This window comes from Micropterus salmoides, unplaced genomic scaffold, assembly GCF_014851395.1.
Source record: "Micropterus salmoides isolate LMB-PRFRI ecotype aquatic unplaced genomic scaffold, ASM1485139v1 Ms_hic_scaffold_6, whole genome shotgun sequence".
NCBI classification, from domain to species: Eukaryota; Metazoa; Chordata; class Actinopteri; order Centrarchiformes; family Centrarchidae; genus Micropterus; species Micropterus salmoides.
Genome location: NW_024044348.1, coordinates 16763173 through 16785988, shown reverse-complemented (window position 1 = coordinate 16785988; position 22816 = coordinate 16763173). Strand labels below are relative to the sequence as shown.

The following is a 22816-nucleotide window of genomic DNA, read 5'->3' as shown; positions in this document are numbered from 1 at the left end:
CCCATCATTTGGCCAAATACTTAAGTTAAATATTTGGATTAACAAGTTTGCTAGAGGACTACCAGTGATATCCAATGACCGTGCATCATTTAGCGCCCTCATGTGTGCTTTTGCAAGTTAACACAAGACTTTACAACAATGGTTTGAACCAGTCTTGTGTGTCTTGGTGCTTCTTCTCAGCTCTGAGGCACTGCTGGTAATCAGACGACAGACCTAATGAAAATTACATGGGTTACTAATAAATGGACAAAAGGGCTGCTGCTCACATGATCCACAGCAGCTGCACGGTTGAGTGAGCTCCTCTTGTGAAACTGGTGTATCACAATTTGGACTGAATGCGTCCACACAGAGGAGCAGCATGACCTTGACTGCACTCCATTTTAGAAAAAAAAAAAGGTTTGGATAACACTTTAGCAAAAGATGGCCATTGTTTTTCAGTGCATCACCTGAATCCATGAGAAAAAGCAACCACACATAGTAACGGCTTCAAGTGTAAAAAACAGGAACAGACTGATATAATGCTGGAAATTGACAAATTTTGAGCCATCACTCTAAAGTGCACTGCATCCAAACCGAGTCGGTTCTTTAGTTGAGTTATGACCTGTCAGTGACTCAGATAATAATGGAGATGGGGATGGGGATGAGAAGGGTCTGTTAGGTTAAGATATATCCTCTGTCAGTGTCCCATTCTCTTGTCCCTGTGCTGGACTGTCCGACAGCAGAGGGGCATGACTTGGCGCAGTGATCCTGTAAGGCAAATTATCCGTAATTAACATCCTCCTGGTGGCAGAGACCAAGCGGGAATAGTTATCAGGGTTGTACTCCGACAAAGGGGGCCGGGTGCACAGTAACGGCAGGCTGTCCCTGTTGGGCCGTGCCAGGAAGAGTGGAGGCCGGCGCTGGCTCTCGCCCTCCTTCAGGGAGTCTGGGAGTGTCTTGCGTTTGCTTTCAGGTAGGAGCATTATGCAGAGAACGGAAAGGACGGCAAAGGAAGCGAAGATGACATGGTGGAGGAAGTAGCCGCCGTTATTCTGTAGCTCCATTAGGGAGGAGGCGGCCATGCCAACACAACCCGTTGCCAGCACCAGGCCAAGACAACCACCTCTGATAGAGAGAGGAAAGAGTGGCAGGAAAAAGAGAACAAAAATCATTTTCTGTATCTCTATACTTTTCAATTTCCCTACCCTCTCAAGCCTATTTGTTCCTCCAGAACACATAAATCTTTGAAAATAGTTTTATTTTTAAAGGCTAGGCACTGTAAATTTTATTAAATGTTACTCAAACAGTAGTGAACATGATTATTTTTACAAGGGGATTAATACACATTCAAAACATGCTATATCATTTTTGGTCTCTTTATGGGATTTGTTGACAACAAGAAAAATATATCGACAGCCTCGTCACTTTCGTCAAGACGACAGACACTTACCGGACCACAGTGGGCATCACCTCACAGGCAAAGAACATGCTGAGCATGGCGAGAGCCTGAGAGAACAGCAGACCCACGACAGAGAGTACCAACACCAGGCCACCATGTAGGTCTGACACATAAAAAGAACAACAGACTAACTTCTTAATCTTAATCTAACCGCAGTACCATTTACAGCAGAGAGAATCAACATTTTCTGGTGTGAGACATTTGTCAGAGTATGAAATCAAAAAAATCTGTTTTTATCTAATTATTTTTTGCTTTCTACTACAAAATATGTTGTTGAGTTGATTGTGGAACTTCTCCATCGTCATTTCGCTCATTTCTGGTTCCACTTCAAGGAACACAATTACATTAGTGATCCAATTAACTTTGAAATAATCAGATATCTATCTATCTATCTGGAAACGCACTCATTAGTTCAAGTTAAATCAATGAACTTACTGTACTGGTTTTCACTGTCACTTTCCAATTAACATGTTAGACAATGGAAAATGTATGTCACCTGTCAAAAAGAAGTCTTAACATAAAGATGTAATTTCTTTTAACCACTTCCACTGTTTGGAGGTAGTTAAAACAACAAAAATGGCTCATCATTGGCAGAAGCCATAACAGAAAATGGCAGAGGTTGATAGAGGATTAAGTTTGACGCCCAAAGGTTATCAAAGTAAAATAATATTGTAAACAAAATACGTGGATGTAACGTACACTGAGTGAGGGCCAGCAGCAGCAGCGATGACAGTCCAGTGATGATGGCAGAGAGCAGAAGCATACCACGCCGACCAAAGTGATCGACAGTCAAGCAGATGAAGATGCACGCCAATGCTCCAGTTATCACTCGGAGAAAGTAGCTAAAGTAGAAGTTGGTGGAATAACTATGCAGGTTTCTGGTGAAACAGTACTGGATGCCTGTTCCAATGAACCTGGAGGAGGGACATGAGAGTTAAGACCATACACATCTATAATACCAAAACACACTGCTTGTCACTTTTATTATGAAACAGAGACTTCAGGGGTTAAATCAATGAAGTGCAATTGACATCCCTTTTCACACAGAATAAAAACTCACAGCGTGAAGCTGAGGATGAGGCAGTTCTTCCAGATAACACGAGTCCTACGCAGCTCCAGAACTGACAAATACCTTGGCTGCCAGTCTTCTCCGTATGCTGAATCTATCTCTGTAAACAGAAAAACTAAAGAATTCAACGTATCCCTGAAGATGCAAAGGTTTTTGGGCTATGTATAACTGAGCAGGGTTTAATGAAGGGTTCAAATTTGTTACAAATCCTACTAATGGCTGCAATATTACAATTGTAATGAATCAATGAGCTCAAGCAACACATCACAACTCCAAAAGCCCAAATTAAAGGAGACATCATGTAATAGCCCCATTAACGCAATATGTCTTTTCAACTCATCCTACAATCTCTTTAAGGTGTAATATGTAGTTTTCAGCAGCCACTAGAGGTGCAGTTTTTTAGATTGCAACCAGGTGTGTACTTGTACGTGTTCTCAACAGTAACAGAGAAAACAGGCGTGTGGTTCGTTTCTAAGTGAGGTTACAGTCCGCTGACAAGGAAGTAAAAGTGATTTATTAATAAGTCATTTCATTGAAAAATTACACATAGCCCCTAAAGAGTAACTTAACACCCCCTGAAAATCTTGTTTTTGATGACCATGAGTGGTTTGACTTTTCCCCTTGCTGTGCAGGTATACTCCAGGACACAGTATGATCACTGTTGGGTGTGGTTACAGGTTCAACAGAGCACATTTCTGACCAGGCCCAACCACACTTATCAGTGATGTTGGGAGAGGACAGCAAAACACATCTTTTTCAGTCTTTAAACTACTTACATGTCAAGTTTTCTAGCACTGACATGTTAACGTAAAAATGTATTGAAACTGTACTGTACAATAATAAATAATAAAAAATTTACAGAAAGAGGGTTACGCTGCAGTATATACACAGAAATGAGATGTATGCAACCCCAACCTTTTCTCTTGAATCACTGTACAATACAGAATTGGGAATTGCTTAAACTTGAAAGAAACATGCATTCAGCAGAACTAACATGCTCTAATGTCATTTCAGGCTCAGGTCATTTCTGCATTCACTTAAAACAGAGCAAGAAATGTTATAATCTCCACAACAGATGAATTTGAAAATCATTACAGCAGTCAAGTTTAGAGGTTTGTCAAGGCACAACCTAGGACAGTGGTTTGCACAGGGCGAAACTTGTCGAGCAAACAAGAACGACTTAGATTAGAGCTGAAACAATAAATTGATTAGTCAGAAAATGAATCCGCAACTATTTTGATAAATCGATTAAGTTTTTAATTTTCCTAGCAACAATGCCACTAATTTATTGGTCATAGTTTTTTTGTTAGGATTTTCTGCTTTTATGTTTTTTGACTTTGTGGATTTATGTGGGAACAATAAACTAACAAGTGGTCTAATGATAGCAAGGATATGGGTATTTAAGTTACTCTGACAAAACAACATGTAAAGTACAGGATGGATGGAATTTTGATAGAAAAGAAAAACAGGGATTTCATGTTGATCAAATCCAAAATATGACAGGGCCCATCATGCTTTGAGTTCACTGTAAATGTAGGATGAGAGCCTTGTGTCTTTTTTTGGAACAGTTTAGAATTGTTTTAAACTTTTCCCATTAAAAAACCCCCACCTTGAAACCAGTTTTTGTCAGTGTGTGCATACACAAGCTTTTGTGTGAGTGCGCGTGTGTGTATACCTGACAGCAGGGTTTCAGCGGGGTAGATTTCTTCTCGCAGACAAACACCGTTCCTGGTGGAGAATTCCTGGAGGCTCCTCTTCACCTGAGAGATCTGAGCTGTGGCCAGCAGCCAGCGAGGGGACTCAGGAAACACTGATGCACAGCTGAGGAAAACCAACTGCGTTATCATACCTCAGAGAGACACAGAGCCCAAACATTCTCTGTATCATCAACACAGATGGTGAAAAGATAAAGACATGCACAAAATGCGTGTTTTGTTCCTGATACAAGGAAGAGAAGACAAGAATATATAAAAGGTTGTCACTGTCATATCGCTTTATCACTGACATTTAGAAGGCATGGCATACCTGTGGTTTCATTCATAGTCTTGTAAGTTGCCCGGATATTTTACATCCTTAGTTGAGTTCAGAGCCAATACCCATGACTACAGAGCACAGTATTTGTAAGCTTGATAAGTTCCTCTTACAAACTCAAGACACCTTACTAAGGGAAGCAGACTGAAGTTAAAGACACTCATTCTGAGGACTTTTATGGCTGTACTTGCTGATATGTAATACTTGTGAACGTTGTGTGTGTGATAAATGCTTTGTGTGGCTGAATTTTCTTGTTGTGATGTTTTATATTTGTAAGTTGTCCTCAGGTCTCTCTTGTAAAAGCAACCTCGGTCTCAAAGAGACTTCCTGAACAAGCAACTAAACCAACTCTGAGTGGCGGATTTAATTTATTCTAACATGTGGCTACACGTAATTTCAGGTGAAGCTGTTAGAAGGTGTGAGCTTTACACAAGAGCAACTCCTAAAAGATCAAACATATCAAACTGTCAAAACTGGAGACTGGTATAATGAGCACCCACTGTGAAATGATAAACTGCCCTTAACGCTTCCAATGCACCCCACATATTATCACCTGACTCACCACCAATAGGAGAGCAGCAGGAGCAGAGGCAAAGTGGCCACAGCCTGTAGTACGGGCCAGTCGCGGCACAGAACAGCGATGCCTGGCAACAGCAGCTCTGCGAACACGCCGAAGAAGCCGCTGACCATGGCAACCATGAGACGATGGGAAGGGTCACACAGCTCCAACCCTGAGGGGAGATGAAAGATAGAGATCAAATCACAGCTGAAGCACAACTAACACATCTGTCCAAAACCAATCCATTGCCTGTCAGGACATGGATTCCTTAGCACATGAGGCTACAGGCTGTATGTGTTTTTATTGGATGGATTCAACCTTCAAGTAAACACAGGTTATGTGTATGGTTGGTAACACTAATAAAGGCATCTGCTTTTTTCATATTATGACATTTTGTGATTTACATCCCACCCGCCTACACAACAATCTGCCAACTGTTATTTTGATTTTTTTTCTCCCCCCAGGAGGACAGAACAGTCCAATTCAAGAACTACTGTAGAAGTGTCTGTACTAGTACTCTCTTTTTAATTATTTGGAAACAAACAGTAACAACAAGATTAAACATATATCTAACATCATAAGTAGATAATAAGAAATAACAAAAAAAGGCATTCAAGATCCTTTTTCTCATTTTCAAATGAATGGCATTATTGTGTGGAAAACCAACCTCTTGGGATAATTACAATAAGCAAATATATTAAATTCATGTATTTTACCCAGTTCCCAAGTGCCAACTTTTTACCAAACCTCAGCTACAATAAACTCCCATATTTCAAATTGTAACTCTGACATTCACGCTAGCCTTACAAAACAATGTGAACCAGATTTTAACCCCTTGAAGCCTGAATTTATTAGCAATTATATAGGAAAATATATTATTTTAATTTTCATTTGCTTTCAAGCTGATGCCAAATTAAGTGGAGATTGTTATCGTCTATAGAACAAAGGATAGATAAAAATTCAGGTACATTTACATTTCATTCATTTAGCTGACGCTTTTATCCAAAGCGACATACAATTGCTATTTATGGTCGCACGACTCTGGAGCAACTAGAGGTTAAGTGTCTTGCTCAGGGACATGTTGGCGGACGTGTCACATTGGTGAGTTGAACCCGGGTCTCTCACACCAACGGCATGCTTCTTATCCACTGCCCCATCACCACCCCCCTATGATGTAATAATTATGCAAATTAGCGAAAAAAGGCAAAACAAGAAATCCGTACTTGCAAAAGGTTCCCAGGTACGTATTGAATATGCATAAACTAGCATTGGGGGAATACATCCGAGCAGCAGCAGTCTTGAATGGAAGCAGTGTGATGTGAATTTGCGACAATCTGCGTTAAGGGGGTAATACATCCTCTGGAATAAAACTAAAAACATAACCCAAGCGCTTGATTTCAGTGAATTCCATGTGCTTAAACTCATACTGTTTCAAAATGGATCCATAAGATAGAAAATCACATTTTCCAGTATTTTATTTTAACTCTTTCCTGCTCACGATAAAAACATAACATTGTAATTACTTAATTGACAAGCTGTTGAACGTGCAATCTTCGCATTAAGTTGGATCCTCACTTTTCCACACCTTGCTAATGTTAAAATGCTGTTACAAATGTTAGTTACAAACATCTTTATAACAGACTGAAGATAAAGTTATGTGCCCTGTAATGCCAGAACATTTCTTATAGCTGATTTTTACACATAACATGTAACTGTTACCTTCTCATTCTGAGCGAAAGAGTTACATTAACCAAAAAAGTAGTAGCCTATTCGCTTGCTAAGGAAGTTACGTCTCACGTTGGGGACCCTTATTTCTACCCATTGGCGCTCAGACCTAGGGTCCCCAAACAGGAGTCTTGCAAAAACTCAACAATTAAATGTCCTATAATGTGAAATCCATCCTCCCTTTCTTTTTGCTACAACCTCCTTGCAGTGTGTTTGCTAGTATAAAGCAAACAAAATAAAATTAAAAAAAAAAAGAATGCAAAGCTCAACAAGCTAGATAAAGCTGCTAGGAGATAAAGAATGGATGTAAACATGTTTGGGAGTCTGTCAAGCTGTGTGAGTTTCTGCTGAACTTTCACCCCCTTCCTCCCAGAGCTCTGGTTCACTTTCTACTACCTCCCTTTCGAGGTGGGGGGAGATGCTGAGTTCCTGCTCACTTCCTGGCCTTCGGCTCTGTCCTGCTTGTGTTTCTCCTTTGTGTGGAGGAGCAGCGCTGGCAGGACATCACTGAGAACCATTTCTCTCAGGCCCTCATCCCGCCCATCAGCGTCACCTTAAACAAATAAATCTGGACTCAATCTGGCCCTGACCTCACAGGAATGTGGGAGTACGTACGTATGTCAAAAACAGCAAAAAGTGTATGTGTATACCAGATGAGACCACTTTAACACTGCACTACCTAGTACCACATCCTCTCATGCAGTATTGTGTACCGTTTCTACAAACGCTAATGTGAATTACATACCTATGCTCTTGTATAAGACAGTTACAGAAAGAAAACACACTGAATGTGATACATTATGGATTCCCAACCAGCCACAGGGATCTCATCATAGATCAACTCATGCTTAAGTAGGGGCACTAAAGATTCATCACAGATGGGTTGATCACCAGTGATCCCCTAAAGGAGAACAGCTGAGAGGTAGAAGTAAAGAGAAACCAACCAGCTGCCTGTTGTCAGTCACAGCTCAGCACAACACACTTTAGTTCATCATCAGCTGAAATTCTCCCACAACCCACGCAAAAGATGGGCATGTCCACATATTTCATTTTAGCAGATCAATTTGCATTACTCTACTCAAAACTACAGTATATTTCTCAGCATTAACCATTCAATGCATTAACATTCTGTAATTACGTACGTTTATAGTGGCTTTCTATGTTGGTGGCAGGGGCCGCCATTCTTGCACTGGATTCAAATAGCCTTTAAACATACACAGGACTCACAGGAAACAATTAAGCATGTAATCCAGTGTTACCTACATTTTGCTTTGTAAAACTACTTGTGCCATGTGCACCATACAATCAGATGGTGTTTCCAATTACTACTGACAGAATAATTATTAAAATGACATGACTAATTGGCTGCGCTGGAAACAGACAGTTGCTCTTCTGTTACATTTCTCATAAAGTAGCTGCTCAAGGAGTGTTTGCTGTAACTCTAAACCACCAAGTGTTCATTGTATTTTCTTTGCAGGTGTGAGTATCTCATCCATTTCCTATGTGCATTGCATCAGAGAAGAGCTCTATGATTGTGAAATGATACTTAATTCTGCTGCAATGTGACCAGCGAGCAAATCTGTTCACTATATATTAATATGTGCTAATAAAGCTCACTGGACAGACACACCACTGTTATAAATTGTCTAATAATTCAATACAGTAGTATTTGTTTTTATTTTATTGTATAAAGAATAACCTAATGCCTTAGTGGTACAGTTTTTGGCTCCAGGTCTGTGTATTGGAGCCTCCAGTATTTAGTCCCAGTTAAATGCAGTCAACGTCCTGAGAGGTCTGATAATCAGACCGAACTGCCATTTTTTAAATTGTTGTACAAATCGGAGATGTGGGCGTTGATTCTAAGGTCTGGAGCCAGTATAGAGATGACAAATAGTCTCAGGCTTTATGCAGTTAGGTACACTGGAACAGAAGTGAGAAATAAGACAAAGCAGCAGTAGTAGTTGCTGTGCCAATTTTAAATTTGGTTGGGCTGTCCATAACCAAATACCTTAGAAGGATGAATCTCCAAAAGCTCTACTTTTCAGCTCTACCAAGTTTGTGACTGGACAACCGTGTGTTTTAGAGTTTATTCATTCAACAGGGGGAGTTATGTGTAACTAAATGTGTTCTGTGCTTCCACTGTATGTTTCTAGTATCTTAATATAATAAACTGCTATTCATCTGACTCGTGGATGTGATCTGATGAAGGTAATGATTATTCTTTGTTATCAGAAGCTGAATGGAGGAAAGATACAGATATAGATCTTGTTGCAAATTCACAAAAAACATCCAGTGGGGAGGAGATGTGTGATTACAGATAACCTCCGGAACATTATGCGGTTAAATGGATCTATAACATCCCTTAACATAATATACTGTTAAGAAAAACATAACTTTATTTCATGTAAGTAGAGGTTACAGAGCACACAAGATCTTTTTTAATAGATGTGCCTATTCAATCTTTGATGCCATAATTAAAAAGTATGTTTGGTTTTGCCACTGATGCTGAGGACAATTTCAAGGTAAAATACAGTTAAACTGAATATAAATCTTTCATCTTGTAGCTAAACCTGATAATCCTACCATGAGAACAAACAAGAACTATTACAAAATGTAAGAGGGAGATATTAATCTCACTGGTGGTATAACAAAGATACTGTACAGTCTTCTATCACCTGGAAAGACAATAAAACAATTCCCTTGCCTTTCACTAGTAAATAATTGTAGCATATACATTAAACTGACTTTTAACTGTAATTATATTGCCTTGACTTTCAGCCATCAGATATAAAAGCATAAAGTCTGATTTGTGCTTAAACATATAAAGATAAGATGGTAGTATAAAGATAGGCAGGATTTATTATTTGCTTCTGTAAGGTCACAATTGGACTTTTCTTATCTTTGACTGATAAGATGGTTAGCTGGGTCAAAAGGCTTGCATTGTGGCATTTTTATTCAGTTTAGCTCACAATCTGAATACTTTGTTTTGACTGCATAAATCAGTCAAACAAACTGTTACTACTGACTGTGCAGCTGCTGGCAGTCTGCTCAAACACAAACTCAAGAACCTACATGTATGCAACCAGCATTTTATTTTACCCTGGGAATCACAAGACCACGATTAACAACATTAACATTATGTAACATTTACATAACATTAGATATTCTGCAAGAGGAATTATACATATTATCACAATATTTTGGCTAAACAATGGCTGCAGAAAATCCTTAATACAAGATAAATCCAAATTTACTCAACCATCAGTTGGTGAGAGAAGGCTTTAATACTGAGGCCAAGAACATGTGGGGTTTAACATAATAACAAACAGCAGCATATCTTGAACTGTGTCACTATTCTCTATTTTATTTACTCATCTGCCTCTCATCTAGCTCAAGTTGCTTTGCAACTTCATGTAATTTTTTGGGGATATATATATAAAAACTAAACATCTGCATAAACACAGTGCCAGCCAACAAAATGCAGGATCCAAAAGTGTTCTCTAAAATAAACAACAGAAGTGAGTAGGGGAGGAAGCGGAGGTTGTTATTTTTAAAATCCACCAGAGAAGTCGCTTACTGAATAAGGCTGCAGGAAACATAACTGTTGGATAAGTGGGACAATGCTTAAATGCGCGTGCAGGATACTCACGAGCAATGTACGAGGATACAAATACCCCAGCGAGCATGGAGCCCTGAGAGAGGCGCAGCAGCAGAAACACCACCGCACTGTTGGACAAACACACGGCCACCCCTAATAGACTGGACAGACTGATGGAGAGGACGAAACAGCGCCGACGACCCAACCTAAAAACACACGTGCACAGTAACATTGCTATCATCTTTCAATCAAGTACATACAGTAAGTGAAATTATGGACAATTATGGAAAAATGCCTCCTGCCTCTTAAACTAGCAATCTGAACAACTGCAACAAGATTTAGCAAGTTAGCTCCTGTTTGCTAGAGCAACAACAATGAAATTCTGAGTTTATGATATCTAGCTGCTACTGTAAATAAATCCAGTAACATACATATACAACACCTGCTTATTTATTTAGCATAACAAGGCTGCACATGCTACCTACCTAGCTGGCTAACTAGCTAGGTTGTGAAGATAGTTAAAGGCAGCAGCAAATGCTAGCTGGTAAATTTAGAGTTACCTTGGCAGTGTTTTGATTCTAAAGATGATGTCTTTCTCTGTGGTCACTTTAGCCAAGAGGAGCTAGCTAATGCTAATAATAGCTCATAAGCTAGCCTAGCTTGTTAGACAGATAGGTAGGTAGCATCAGGAAACTTAAAAGCTACAATGGTTGAGTTACTGTGTTTATGAACAGCAGCAGCATCTATTTGGTTAATTAACTCAAGCAGACAGACAGCAGTTGTTGTGTTTGCTAGCTAAAGAGAGGCAGGGGGCTGAAAGTTTCCACAATTTATTGTTTATTAACGTCCTCATGTCTTTTTTTAATTGTCTTAATATTGACCATTGTGGGTTTCCATATAAAAAATGATTACTTACCAGTCACACAATGTACCAAGGAAGATGTATCCCAGAATCCATCCTGTCATGAAGCAGATATGCTGCAAAGGGATTTTCCAGTAGTCACTGCAAACCAGGTTCCACTGCAAGGAAGACAAAGAAGTACATTGGCACATTCTCAGACCAAAACTAAACTCAAAATTAACTTGGACAAAAAAGGCATTTAGAATAGAGAGCACTGCAATTTAATTAGGTTTAAAAAAGACAAATTGCTGAAGAACATTTTATGAGGTTTACAGTATCTTACAAAAGTGAGAACACCCCTCACACTTTTGTAAATATTTGATTATAACTTTTCATGTGACAACACTGAAGAAATGACACTTTGCTACAATGTAAAGTAGCGAGTGTACAGCTTGTATAACAGTGTAAATCTGCTGTCCCCTCAAAATAACACATCACACAGCCATTAATGTCAAAACTGCTGCAACAAAAGTGAGTACACCGCTAAGTGAAAATGTCCAAATTGGGCCCAATTTTCCATTTTCCCTCCCCAGTGTCATGTGACTCGTTAGTGTTACAGGTGTGTAATCACCACAGACAGTACATCACTGGACTAAGCCAACCCGCTGCTTTGAATGGAGAGCAGTGAAGCCAGTTTTGAACCAATAAAATACTACTACAGGGCTACTTCCTGCTGACACCAGCATCTACTGCACATGATTGCGAAGCAAAACCGTGGTTTAATTACGTAGAGCAATGGCAGAAACACCGTAATTCTAGTAGCTGCACCAGCAAAAGTCTTCTGGTTCAGTGTGTTTGTCTGACTCGGATCATCACCGTTTACTCAGCCCACCTACGAGGCTCACCTGCCAAACACCAACGCAGCGTCACTGATGACCGAATAGTTGTTTTAGATTCATTGAGAGTTTATAATGTAAGCAATATGGTTACATCTCACAGGGTTTTGACGTCATTTTCGGGCCTACATGGAACCATCCATGCTGACCCAGTCTGTCAGTGTTCAGATCATATGCTGCACACTGCATCAAATTGGTCTGCATGGCTGTGGTCCCAGATGGAAGCACAAGAATAAAGATGATGCACAAGAAAGCCCGCAAACAGTTTGCTGAAGACAAGCAGACTAAGGACATGGATTACTGGAACCACGTCCTGCGGTCTGATGAGACCAAGATAAACTTATTTGGTTCAGATGATTTCAAGCGTTTGTGGCGGCAACCAGACGGCAACATGTACTGTGGCATACTGACACCGAGCATGATCCCCACCCTTCAGACACTGGGCTGCAGGGCAGTATTCCAACATGATAACGAACCAAAACATACCTCCAAGACGACCACTACCTTGCTAAAGAAGCTGAGGGTAAAGGTGATGGACTGGCCAAGCATGTCTCCAGAACTGAACACTTATTGAGCATCTGTGGGGCATCGTCAAATGAAAGGTGGAGGAGCGCGAGGTCTCCATCAACATCCACCAAGGGCCGGTTTCACAACACTATTTTAGACTGGTCTATAAGTGTTAGACTAGTTTAAAATTTGCTCATAGGCCCTGCCTCCTCCCGTTTTAGGATATTTCCTCTTATATATTATATATCTTTTCTGTATCTTTGACGCTCTGTTCAATGGTAGTTGTTTTCAAAATCAAGCTTTTTTTTTTAATTATTATTTTTTTAACCACACTCTGCTAAATTTCCAAGTAAAATGTCCCTATAACTATTATACTGCTTCCGCAAACACATTTTTTCCGCTGGGGTAAACTGCACTGAGTGGCTGATTCGCCTACTCAATCCTCCATTTTTGTTGTTGCAATGTCTTATTTTACCCAGAAGTGTAGTCCTACTTAAGATAGTGAGATTCTTCAGAGCTATGTGCAACGGTCTGATTTAGAGGTCTATCTGAAGACTATCTACTATATCTAAGCCATAGTCAAAGTCTATCTTTGTGAAACCGGCCCCAGCTCTGTGATGTCATCATGGAAGAGTGGAGGAGGACTCCAGTGGCAACCTGTGAAGCTTGGTGAACTCCATGCCCAAGAGGGTTAAGACAGTGCTGGAAAATAATGGTGGCCACACAAAATAATGACACTTAGGGCTCAATTTGGACATTTTCACTTAGCGGTGTACTCACTTTTGTTGCCAGCGGTTTAGACATTAATGGATTGTGTTGTGTTATTTTGAGGGGACAACAAATTTACACTGTTATACAAGCTGTACACTCACTACTTTACATTGCAGCAAAGTGTCATTTCTTCAGTGTTGTCACATGAAAATATATAATCAAATATTTACAACAATGTGAGGGGTGTACTAACTTTTGTGAGATACTGTAAATGAAAATGTTGGTTAGCAAGCATCAGCATACCAACCAGCAAGACTGTGTGCGCATCCTTTCACTTATTAAAAAGGTTAAATCATTATAATAGTGTTTTTTTAGGGGCTCCAGCACTGACACTGTTTTTGTTCTCATTATTTCTCCTTCTTTCTTTCCATTGTGTATGTGCTGCAAAAACTGTGAGATAAAATTGACAGGTGGGTTGTAATGATCTCAAACAGCTTGGCCTAGAGTCCAAATTCTTTCATCATTTTAATCTCTCAAGCCATCTGCATCTGGTCTTCTCCAATTAAGTGCGACTTTATTCTCAATTTTCTCAAAATCCTGTTTTTGCTATCATCAGAAACCAATTATCCCTAAACTTAGTTAGGATCATCTGCAGACTTCACTGATCTTCATTAATCGATAAGTCAATCCGTTTCAATGATACAAAGCAAATTTAGTCAAATGTAGTCATGTGAAATATATCTCCACTGAAGGTCATAAGCTACATCAAATGTTTCTGAAAGTAGATTTACATACCTCAGAGCATCAGCATATAGCGACGACCACTATTTCATAGGAAAGCAAGAGTTTTTCTTCTTATCAATTAAATGAGAAACAACCATCCAAATATGCTTGGACCTCAAATCGTTTTATAAAGCACAGAGTAATATTTGAGATTTCTCAGGTTTCAGGCAGTGATAAGTTTCAGTGAATTTGTCTGAAACCTGGTTGAGATAGATAAGCCATTGCAGTGAATATTTAGTGGCCTTTTTAAATAAAAATTAAAAAAAGCTGCTTTGATGGCTGAGAATGCACTGCTTTCCGGCAAGTGACACTCAAAATCTGATATCACAGCTTCCTTGAAAACAACAATTGTTTTTCCAGGTATTTAATTTTTCATCTGATTTTGGTTGGATGACCTTATTTAATGTTTCAAGTCTCTGGAGTTGACTGCCACCCCTTAAACCAATGGCTGCCTGAAATGGAGGGAAAATGGATGGCAGTAAAGTACATGTGATTTGCAGTATATGTAAAGCACACCCCAAATTTGAGTGAAGTGTATAAATTATACATATGTCGATAACTCAATTTCTTGAAAAACATGATTTGTATAATCAACAGCTTAAAAAGGATATGAACAAATTGTGCCAGTATGCTGCATCATTGTAATTTGACATGCAGAGAATAGCAGGCTACCAGTCAAGTAACAAACAGAGATTTCTGTGAGGAAGCAGGAATGTAGATCATGTCGTTCCAAATTGAGTTAAGATGTCTGCTGACAGTGTTATTACATTAGAACAAAGCAGTGCTCAAAGAAGAGCGTGCCAGCAGCTCTACGCCTGGTTAGTACCAGTTGCTGCCTGTAAGAAAATTCTTCTCCACTCCCTTCCCTTCCTTTTCCTTGTTTCATCTACTATGTGCTCTGTGTGTAGTTGAGGTTTATAATGACAGCGAGCATTTGACAGATCCACATGGCTACAATGTTTGAGATCAAACGTATCAAAATTAATTACTGTATGGATTCAATAAAAGGTGAACACTTAAAATATAAAATCTTCACATATAGAGTGAATAAAACACGACATCCCTGCAGAATATCTTAATATGCTAATACAATGTTTTTCTTTGACAGTTTCAATAGAACGGTCAGGTTTGAGGCTCTAGTTTGTATTTGCTTTGGGATACAATTTGCAAGACTAGTTGCGTGCACATCCACAAAACCTAAGTGGAATTAAGGCTGGGACACAAACCTCAAAATATTTTTGGCATTGATGGAAATGTGCCTGTAGGACAAATTTAAAAAAATGATCAAGTATCAAAATACAACATTAAATGCTTAAATTCTTGCTCTGGTTTGAACTTGTTCTTATTATTTGTTATTGGTATAACTGTACCGCTGATGTTATATAATATTTAAAATAATGAGAAGTTTGACTTGCTTTGTTTACTAAAAAGGGGTTTGTATAAAAAACTGTTAATATATGTTAAAATGTTTGGAACTTGGGTATCATACTGTTACCTAACGCTAAGGTGGTGATGGTCCATTTGTGAACATTGCTGCACTTGGCTGTTTTCCCCATGCCATGATTTTTGAGACATTGTCCTTGTCACATAATACACAGTAGTTTTACAGTGTTTGCAACACCAGAAATTCATGCAGCGACTACTTTACAGTAAATCAAAAACACACGAGTCATTACGCAGAACACTGATTAACGACCTTAGATTAATTTGTAACAGGAGCCTGAAGCAAACATGAAAGATTGGACTTATTAAATCAGAGCAGGGATTTCTAGCACATCTTTGTGCTGCATGGGAAAAAAGTCTGAAGAGGTCAAAACTCTAGTACCTTATGAAGGCCACAAGACCTCTTCGAACCCCGATTGCTCCTCAACACCGGTATGCATTGCATGGAGTATCCCTATGCTAGAATATTCCATACTGTCATGTTTGCTGCTTGGTTATTTTTAACACAACTTAATTTAGAAATACCATAAGCACAATATGAGGGTGTTGGATGGTGACAGGGCGTCAGGTAAAAAAGCAAGACCCATCTTTAGGGCCTTATAACGCCAACTATTCTTGTGCTTTAGTTGTTGCATATTCAAAGTTCAAATGTAACTGCCAAAAAACAACAAACTGAGCTTTACCAGTTCACTGCAGGACTACCGTACTCTAAGGGGTTTATGTTATTTTGGCCTGCCTGTATATTTCATTGTGATGAGGACTATTGTACTCGATTAAATTTTTCCTTTATTAAAGTTTTCCTTTGTTGCAGCGAATGGCGTCATGGACAGAGGAAGTTGTTGTTGGTGAAGGAGGTGTTCAGGGTCTCAGGAAGGAACATGGAGGCCTCTGACTTCCCAGTGTTTGCCAGGGGGGAACAGGAGAAAAATGCTTCTTGTTGAGGGGTAATTACCCATAATGACTTTGTCCTGCTCGTCAGCCCCTGCTCTTCACCGAAGCTTGTAACACCCACAACTTTGGTTTAGAGACTGTTTAAATTATCCGATGTTGTTTTAATATGCGTTACAAAATACTGCAAGGACGCAGCTGTAGAGTGCACGTTTGTCACACTGGGAAATATATTTGTTGTTACTCTTTAATCAATATTTGCAGACTGGGATGGATCCTTGAATAGCTGAAGTCCAAAAGATAAACAAGTTCCTGCTGCTTATTTTACTTGGAGTTGCACAACAAGATGCAATCACACCGAAACCTATCATCTGTGTTCAGGTGCTGTTATAAGAGACATATACAGCTTGGAAATCACACATGCACCAAGCGTCAAAAAGAGATCTTTTTGTCTTTTCATATGCTCATCCACATAGTCATTACTACAGATGTATATATAATGGTATAGTATAAGGTCTAAGAATTAGTCATACGTCTGCGGCCTGCTTGACCGTTTATCTATGAGAAGTACCAGACAGCAGATAAGTTAAGAGTGAAAAAGACTGAGCAAAACAAGGTTTTAACTGTTCAACCTGATCAAATATTGACTGAATGCTGTGAACAGCCATCTTCATGACCACACAAGCCAAGCTGCCAGCAGAGATAAACTGCTTTTACTGAGCAGAATCTGGAACAAATCCAGTTCAGCACCACCATTTTGAAGCAAAGCCAAAAAGTGTCATTGAGCAAAGCGAAGAGTCCAAGGAAAAAGTTTCTCTAGTGTCAGAGATCTTGTGACAGTAACCAACTCTAGTTAGTCATGGGGTATAAGCTGTTTTTGAACGCAATGCAGTGGGTACTCTGCGTTATACCAACCTAGAAATGTGGATAAACTAAAAATTGTCTTTCACTTCGTCCCTGTGTCTAACTCCTTTAAGATATCCAAAGTTAAGCCAGACACCCATACAGACCTGAATGTTGACCTGCAGGCTAAATTGCCTCTTACCTCAGTGACAAAGTTGCTCTGGAGCCCCGCTACATGGACGAACTCCCACCCTTTGGTGCAGGAAACCCTCTCCCTTGGCACCTTTTCAGAAAAGTCCGATGTGTTGGCTGGGTACTTAAAAAGTTCACAGTGGCTGAGACCAGAGCCGTTCACCCAGGGGATGGTGAGGTTGAGGTATCCCTGTCTGGTGAAGTTGCTGAGGAGGAAAGTTGAGGGCAGAAGCTGTGGGTCGGGTTTGCAGTGGTACGAGTCCGGGATTGAAGTGTAAAAAACGTCGCTAAATAGATTCAGCATGACCGCGAAGTTGGGGAACCAGCTGAACACGACCACGATTCGATTGTAGCGTCCATAGCCGCCGGTATGAGGGAAAATCTTCGTCTCATAATCCATTTGAAGACGAGTGTTTTCCGTAACAGATGGTTCCGTGGCCATGGCGCAGTGAGTGCGCACGCTCGACAGCCGTGCGACGCAGCTGCAGGTAGGTTATAGCGCGCGCTGAGGAGGCGGGGAAGGCAGAGGAGTAGAGGGCGGAGGTCTGTGGTGGCTTCAGACCTATGAGACACCTGCTTGGCTGCTTCAGTGAATAATTTCACCCGAGTCACCCGCGACAACACAGTCAGCAGAGTTCTGGGTAAGATACAGTGTAAGATAAGAGACGTCAAGAATCACAAAAACACTGTTTGATAAAAATTGATTAAAAAAAATTTTGACATCAAAATTTAAAAGAAAAGAAAAGTTAAACTTTCAACTGTTTATAACTCAAGTCTAAAGTCCCAGTTGTTAAACAGATATTTCACCAATTTTGTATGCTGGGGGGCGTGTGACATACAGAATTTAAAAAAAATTAAAGCAGAGGCTGAGATATGCTGACTTTCAGTCTCTAGTATGAGTCAACTTTTTAAAAAAAAGCTGTTTCCTACATTGACCACAATGCAATTCAACAGCATATTTTTTAAATCTCCCCTTTCCCCCAGGGTCCACTAGTTTCAATCCCCACACCTCCAGTTGAAAATTCACTTTCTGTTTAAAATTTTGCATCAAGCCAACATGATAAAACCCTGATGATGTCATAGGGGGTATCTAGTGTTTTTCAAACACATTTTGGAAAACTTTTTACCAGAGCCACTGAAGATATTACACAACACAGGCTAAGTAGTGCTCCTTGTGATGACTAAACTGAGCTTCATGTGCAACACTGTCTAGTCTAACTCAGGCTCTAGGAATGCTTTGCACTAATGTGTCCTTTCTCTGGTTCAGCAGGTGACTTGTAGTAAACAACAGTAAAATAAAAGTTACAAGGAACTGTTGTGAATAATGACAACACATAACACAAACAGGTTTTTCTGCTTAGTGATCGTGCAGTTTATAATGTTCATTGCAGTCAAACCCATTAATAGGTTTGGTAAAAAGAGATTACCAGAAGAACCAAATCTGGCAGTCATGTCAGGGAAGGCTTTCAAATATTCAGATTGTGAAACATCTTTTGCTCACATTGTTTTCTGACACCACACACATTACCTCATCCTGCTATCAATAGAAATGCATCTCTTTGACTACAGAAAGACCACCATAAGAGTTTGGTTGGTCATTATATTTATATAAATGGTATTATTTATATTCATTATTAAAAATTATATTTTCAAATACAGCCTATTTGTTTTGTTTGAGTATATATATATTTGGGTCTATCAGAAATGATCAATGGCAACTTTATGTCACAGTTGCACACAATCATAATACAGACAAACATCAAAATCAAGAACCACAGAATGGCTGGTAATATTTCAAAATTTTATTAACGAACATAATCTCTGAGGAACAACAGCAGTTCTCGCGCTCTCTGTACATGCAACTGTAGAAAATAACAATTTAGAATTTTTACTTTTGAGTTTTAGTCTTTTTTTCCCCCATCCATTCTCATTTTCAGTTTTTCACATTTTTAATTTTTTATGCCTTTTTTTCTTTATTTTTTGCAGGAAATTAACAACAGCTAGAGGTGAAAGTACTGGATTTCTGTTACAGCACTGACAATAGCATCGACAACCCCCTCATATATTCCCGCCCTCTTAGCTGCTCCAACAATATGTACACAAACTACATTGTACAAATAAAAAAATGTTACATTGTTACATCATAATCACCTGCAGCAAGCGCACGCAGCTCGTTGCTGTTAGAACCCCACATTCTACGCAATTTTTCAGACTAGTACAAAGAGGAGGGTGCAAAACGTCCTGGGAGGTTTTATTTACAGAGCTATGTACAGTATGTCTCTTTCACGCATTACAAGGAGGAAAATTTACACAGCGGAGACCAACTTCAACTCAAAACATACCACAGGTGTCAGAAAAACAAAAAGATAATAAATAGGTTATTTCTCACCATTTAAAGAGTAGTTCTCCATGCTTTTTATTAGTCATTTCCCACTCTAAAAAAGGAACAAAGAAATAGCTACAGTCTGGGTTTTAATTAAAAAAAAGAAAAATCAACAAAACAAAAAATAATCAACAAATGAAAACTAGAAAAAAAAGGCTTGAAATCGTGATTCTATAGAATGAAAAAATAGCAATTATGTATATTTATGTCCAGTAAGAAAAAACAACAAATAACAAATCTAAAATAAACAAATATGAGTGAATGTGAGGAGAGTAGAGGTAATATGTTGCTGACTGAGGTGGTGTCAGGCTAGCATCTGTATCACCATGGCCAAGTGCTCCACTGTGCATGAGGACTGATGCGTGTTTGTGTCTGTATTCAATTTATCCAGGATTCGCTCTTTTTGTTAGTTGAATATTCACATCAGAGAATCCACGCGGATGGATGTGTTTAGGCTATTGCTCTGTGCAGCGGTGTACCGCGGACTCGGGGAGAAATCGCCTGTCAGTTGTGTCAACCATCACCATTTCAAGCCTTTGTGGTTCAAATTGATTACAGAAGTAAAAACAAAGGCAGGGCTTAAACCGTTAAAACAGATGACGCATGAAACGGAAACACACTTGATGTCATGTAAACAATAGCGAGAGGGTGTGGTCAGTCAGGGCATAGTAACGGTATACATTCTGCTCGATAAGCAACGTGATTGACATGCCACTGGTGTTTATGCTTTGTACAGGAACAAAAAAAAACCCTAAGATAAACACAACAACATTCAGAACTACATAGGCTGAGCTAAAAAAAGACACACAAGGAATCTGTGAACAAAAGAGACCCATAACCCACCTCCCCAAAACGGTCTAAGAAACCAACAAGGAAAATAAAACGACAAACAGGGGTTTAAAAAACAAATTTCTGGCTATTTGTATCCAAATATGTATGTATACCAACCAGGATGTGTGTATCTCTCAAAAAATACAGAGGACTCTACATCTAGCCACCTTGTCTGCACAGTGTAATAGCAACAACCATTGCACTTGACTAGACATACCATACACAGCTATACTGACTGACAGTGTGTAAATAACTTAAAAGTTTCAGATAATATTGCCATCAGGAAACATGAGCAGCTCTCAAACACAGAGGGGCCAGGCCGCCTGTGTGGTAGGTCGGGAAAGCTTTTCAAGACCGAGACCCACTAAAAATAGAGAATCAACACAAGTCACCACAAATCAACGGGATTTGACGATTAAAAAAAAAAAATCTATTCAGCAATAAGCTATTTCTTTCCCCTCCACTGGTTTTGTTAACATCTGTCTGCTTTTTGGTTCATTCCGAAAAGATTTAGGTCTCGTAACTGTCTGCTTGGGCCTGACACAAGAACACCATTATGGCAAATGCCAACACAAAATATGAGGAAGCAACCTAACATTTAAAATCCCTGACAACTCTAGCCAACCCCCCAAGAAGATTAAACGTTGATAAAAAATTTAGAAGGCTGATGTGACTGGAGCTAAGGTTTTAAGCCCATTATAATTTCTTTGCCTACCAAACTGATTTAGGTGTGTTACTGGAATCCTATAAAGGGTACTGAACTCCCTAAAGGCTGTAATAAAATTTTAATATATTTAAAAACACCCCTTCAAGTGAAAAGCCACAGGTACCATGCAGAGCCAAATAAGGTTCTGGCACCACCCAGTGAGTTAAGTTGGAACAGCACCTAGAAAATAAGCTGCTCTCCAACATTGGACAAAGGGGCAGACAGACTGACAAAACAATATTAAGAGTCAGTATATAACGAAACCTCTCAGTGGCTGTTACAACTCTTCAGTCAAGCTGGGAGAACAGACTATGTGCTGAAGTGCTGAAAGACCTGTGTCCTTTTGGTTTTAGACAAGGATGTTTTGTGATCATTAGAAATGATTTCAGTCCAAATTTTTGTAAAAACTAAAAACACTGAAAATTAAATTTAAACCATTCTACATTTACATGATGGTTTTGCTTGTGAATGACATCTCTCTAGCTTTCATCCCACCCATATATAACTATGTGACTTTGCCCAACAATGAGTACATTTTTTTTCACTGAAAAAGGCATTTTCTTGGTTCGAATTTGTTCAGATATAATTGTGTAGTAAAGCAATGAATAATAATCCTCTGTCTATTCTTTAAATAAATCCTTAACTATTCTGCTACATCTGAGGGGACTATATGGTGGCTGGCCTGTGGGAGGCCAGGTAAATCCAGAAGTGTTCTCTGTCAGCTATTTGTAAGTTGTGGTGATCCATGTCCAGGTTGAGTTGTCTTACTTAACCCTGGACTGAAACTAGAGATGGGATCATACGACTGTGCACTGGAGTCTTTCAAATACTGACAGAATCGTGTACACATTTTGGCCCATGGATATGAAGGGGGGTAGGGGGGGGGAAAGTGCTGCCCAAAAGTGAACTGTACATTAAAAGATACTTTTTATTTCTTTTATGTTTTTTCTTTACACTTAACTGAGTGATATTACAGTACATAGGTTATTTACAACTGTGCAGTAATGTGTGGCAAAATAAATTATCTAGAAGGCAGCAAGAATACATTGGTTAACGAATATAAAAACTGTACATAATTTACGGAATACAACTTTTTTTCATTTTTCTTTTGTTTTTTTCCATTAAACTAATATTGGCTCTGTAGTGTTTCAAGTCACTTCCTCAGAAACAATGAAATGCCCAAGTAAAGAAATAGACAAAAACAATATTTCTTTCCGCCAAACCACAATTTCTCAATAGTCTATTTGAATCTCAACATTCGTTACGTTTGTTTCTTCTGGTTGTCCTGTGGTGTTTTTTGCAGTCCATGGCGGTCTGATGTGTTTGTGTTGAAGCAAGCAGGGTGACTGAGGAGCACTCCGGTCTGTCCTCA

At 39.3% G+C, this 22816-nt stretch overlaps 2 protein-coding genes across 2 annotated transcripts in view; both read right to left on the bottom strand.

The window, feature by feature from the left end:
• Positions 1-384: 384 nt before the first annotated feature.
• Positions 385-18018, bottom strand: slc22a31 (solute carrier family 22 member 31). Its single transcript, XM_038701505.1, has 9 exons — positions 17535-18018; positions 11337-11440; positions 10472-10626; positions 5101-5269; positions 4183-4328; positions 2499-2607; positions 2138-2352; positions 1430-1541; positions 385-1104 (listed from the first exon to the last, which is right to left on the bottom strand). Exons 1-9 carry the CDS (start codon positions 17964-17966, stop codon positions 660-662), a joined length of 1887 nt encoding a protein of 628 aa, XP_038557433.1. The 5' UTR covers positions 17967-18018; the 3' UTR covers positions 385-659.
• Positions 18019-19311: 1293 nt separating this feature from the next.
• The window catches only part of ankrd11 (ankyrin repeat domain 11), a 123204-nt gene continuing 119699 nt past the window's right edge, over positions 19312-22816 (bottom strand). Inside the window, 1 exon segment of the mRNA XM_038702048.1 lies at positions 19312-22816. This exon segment is cut by the window's right edge and continues 1050 nt beyond it. The gene's annotated coding sequence lies outside the window, so the exon portion shown is untranslated.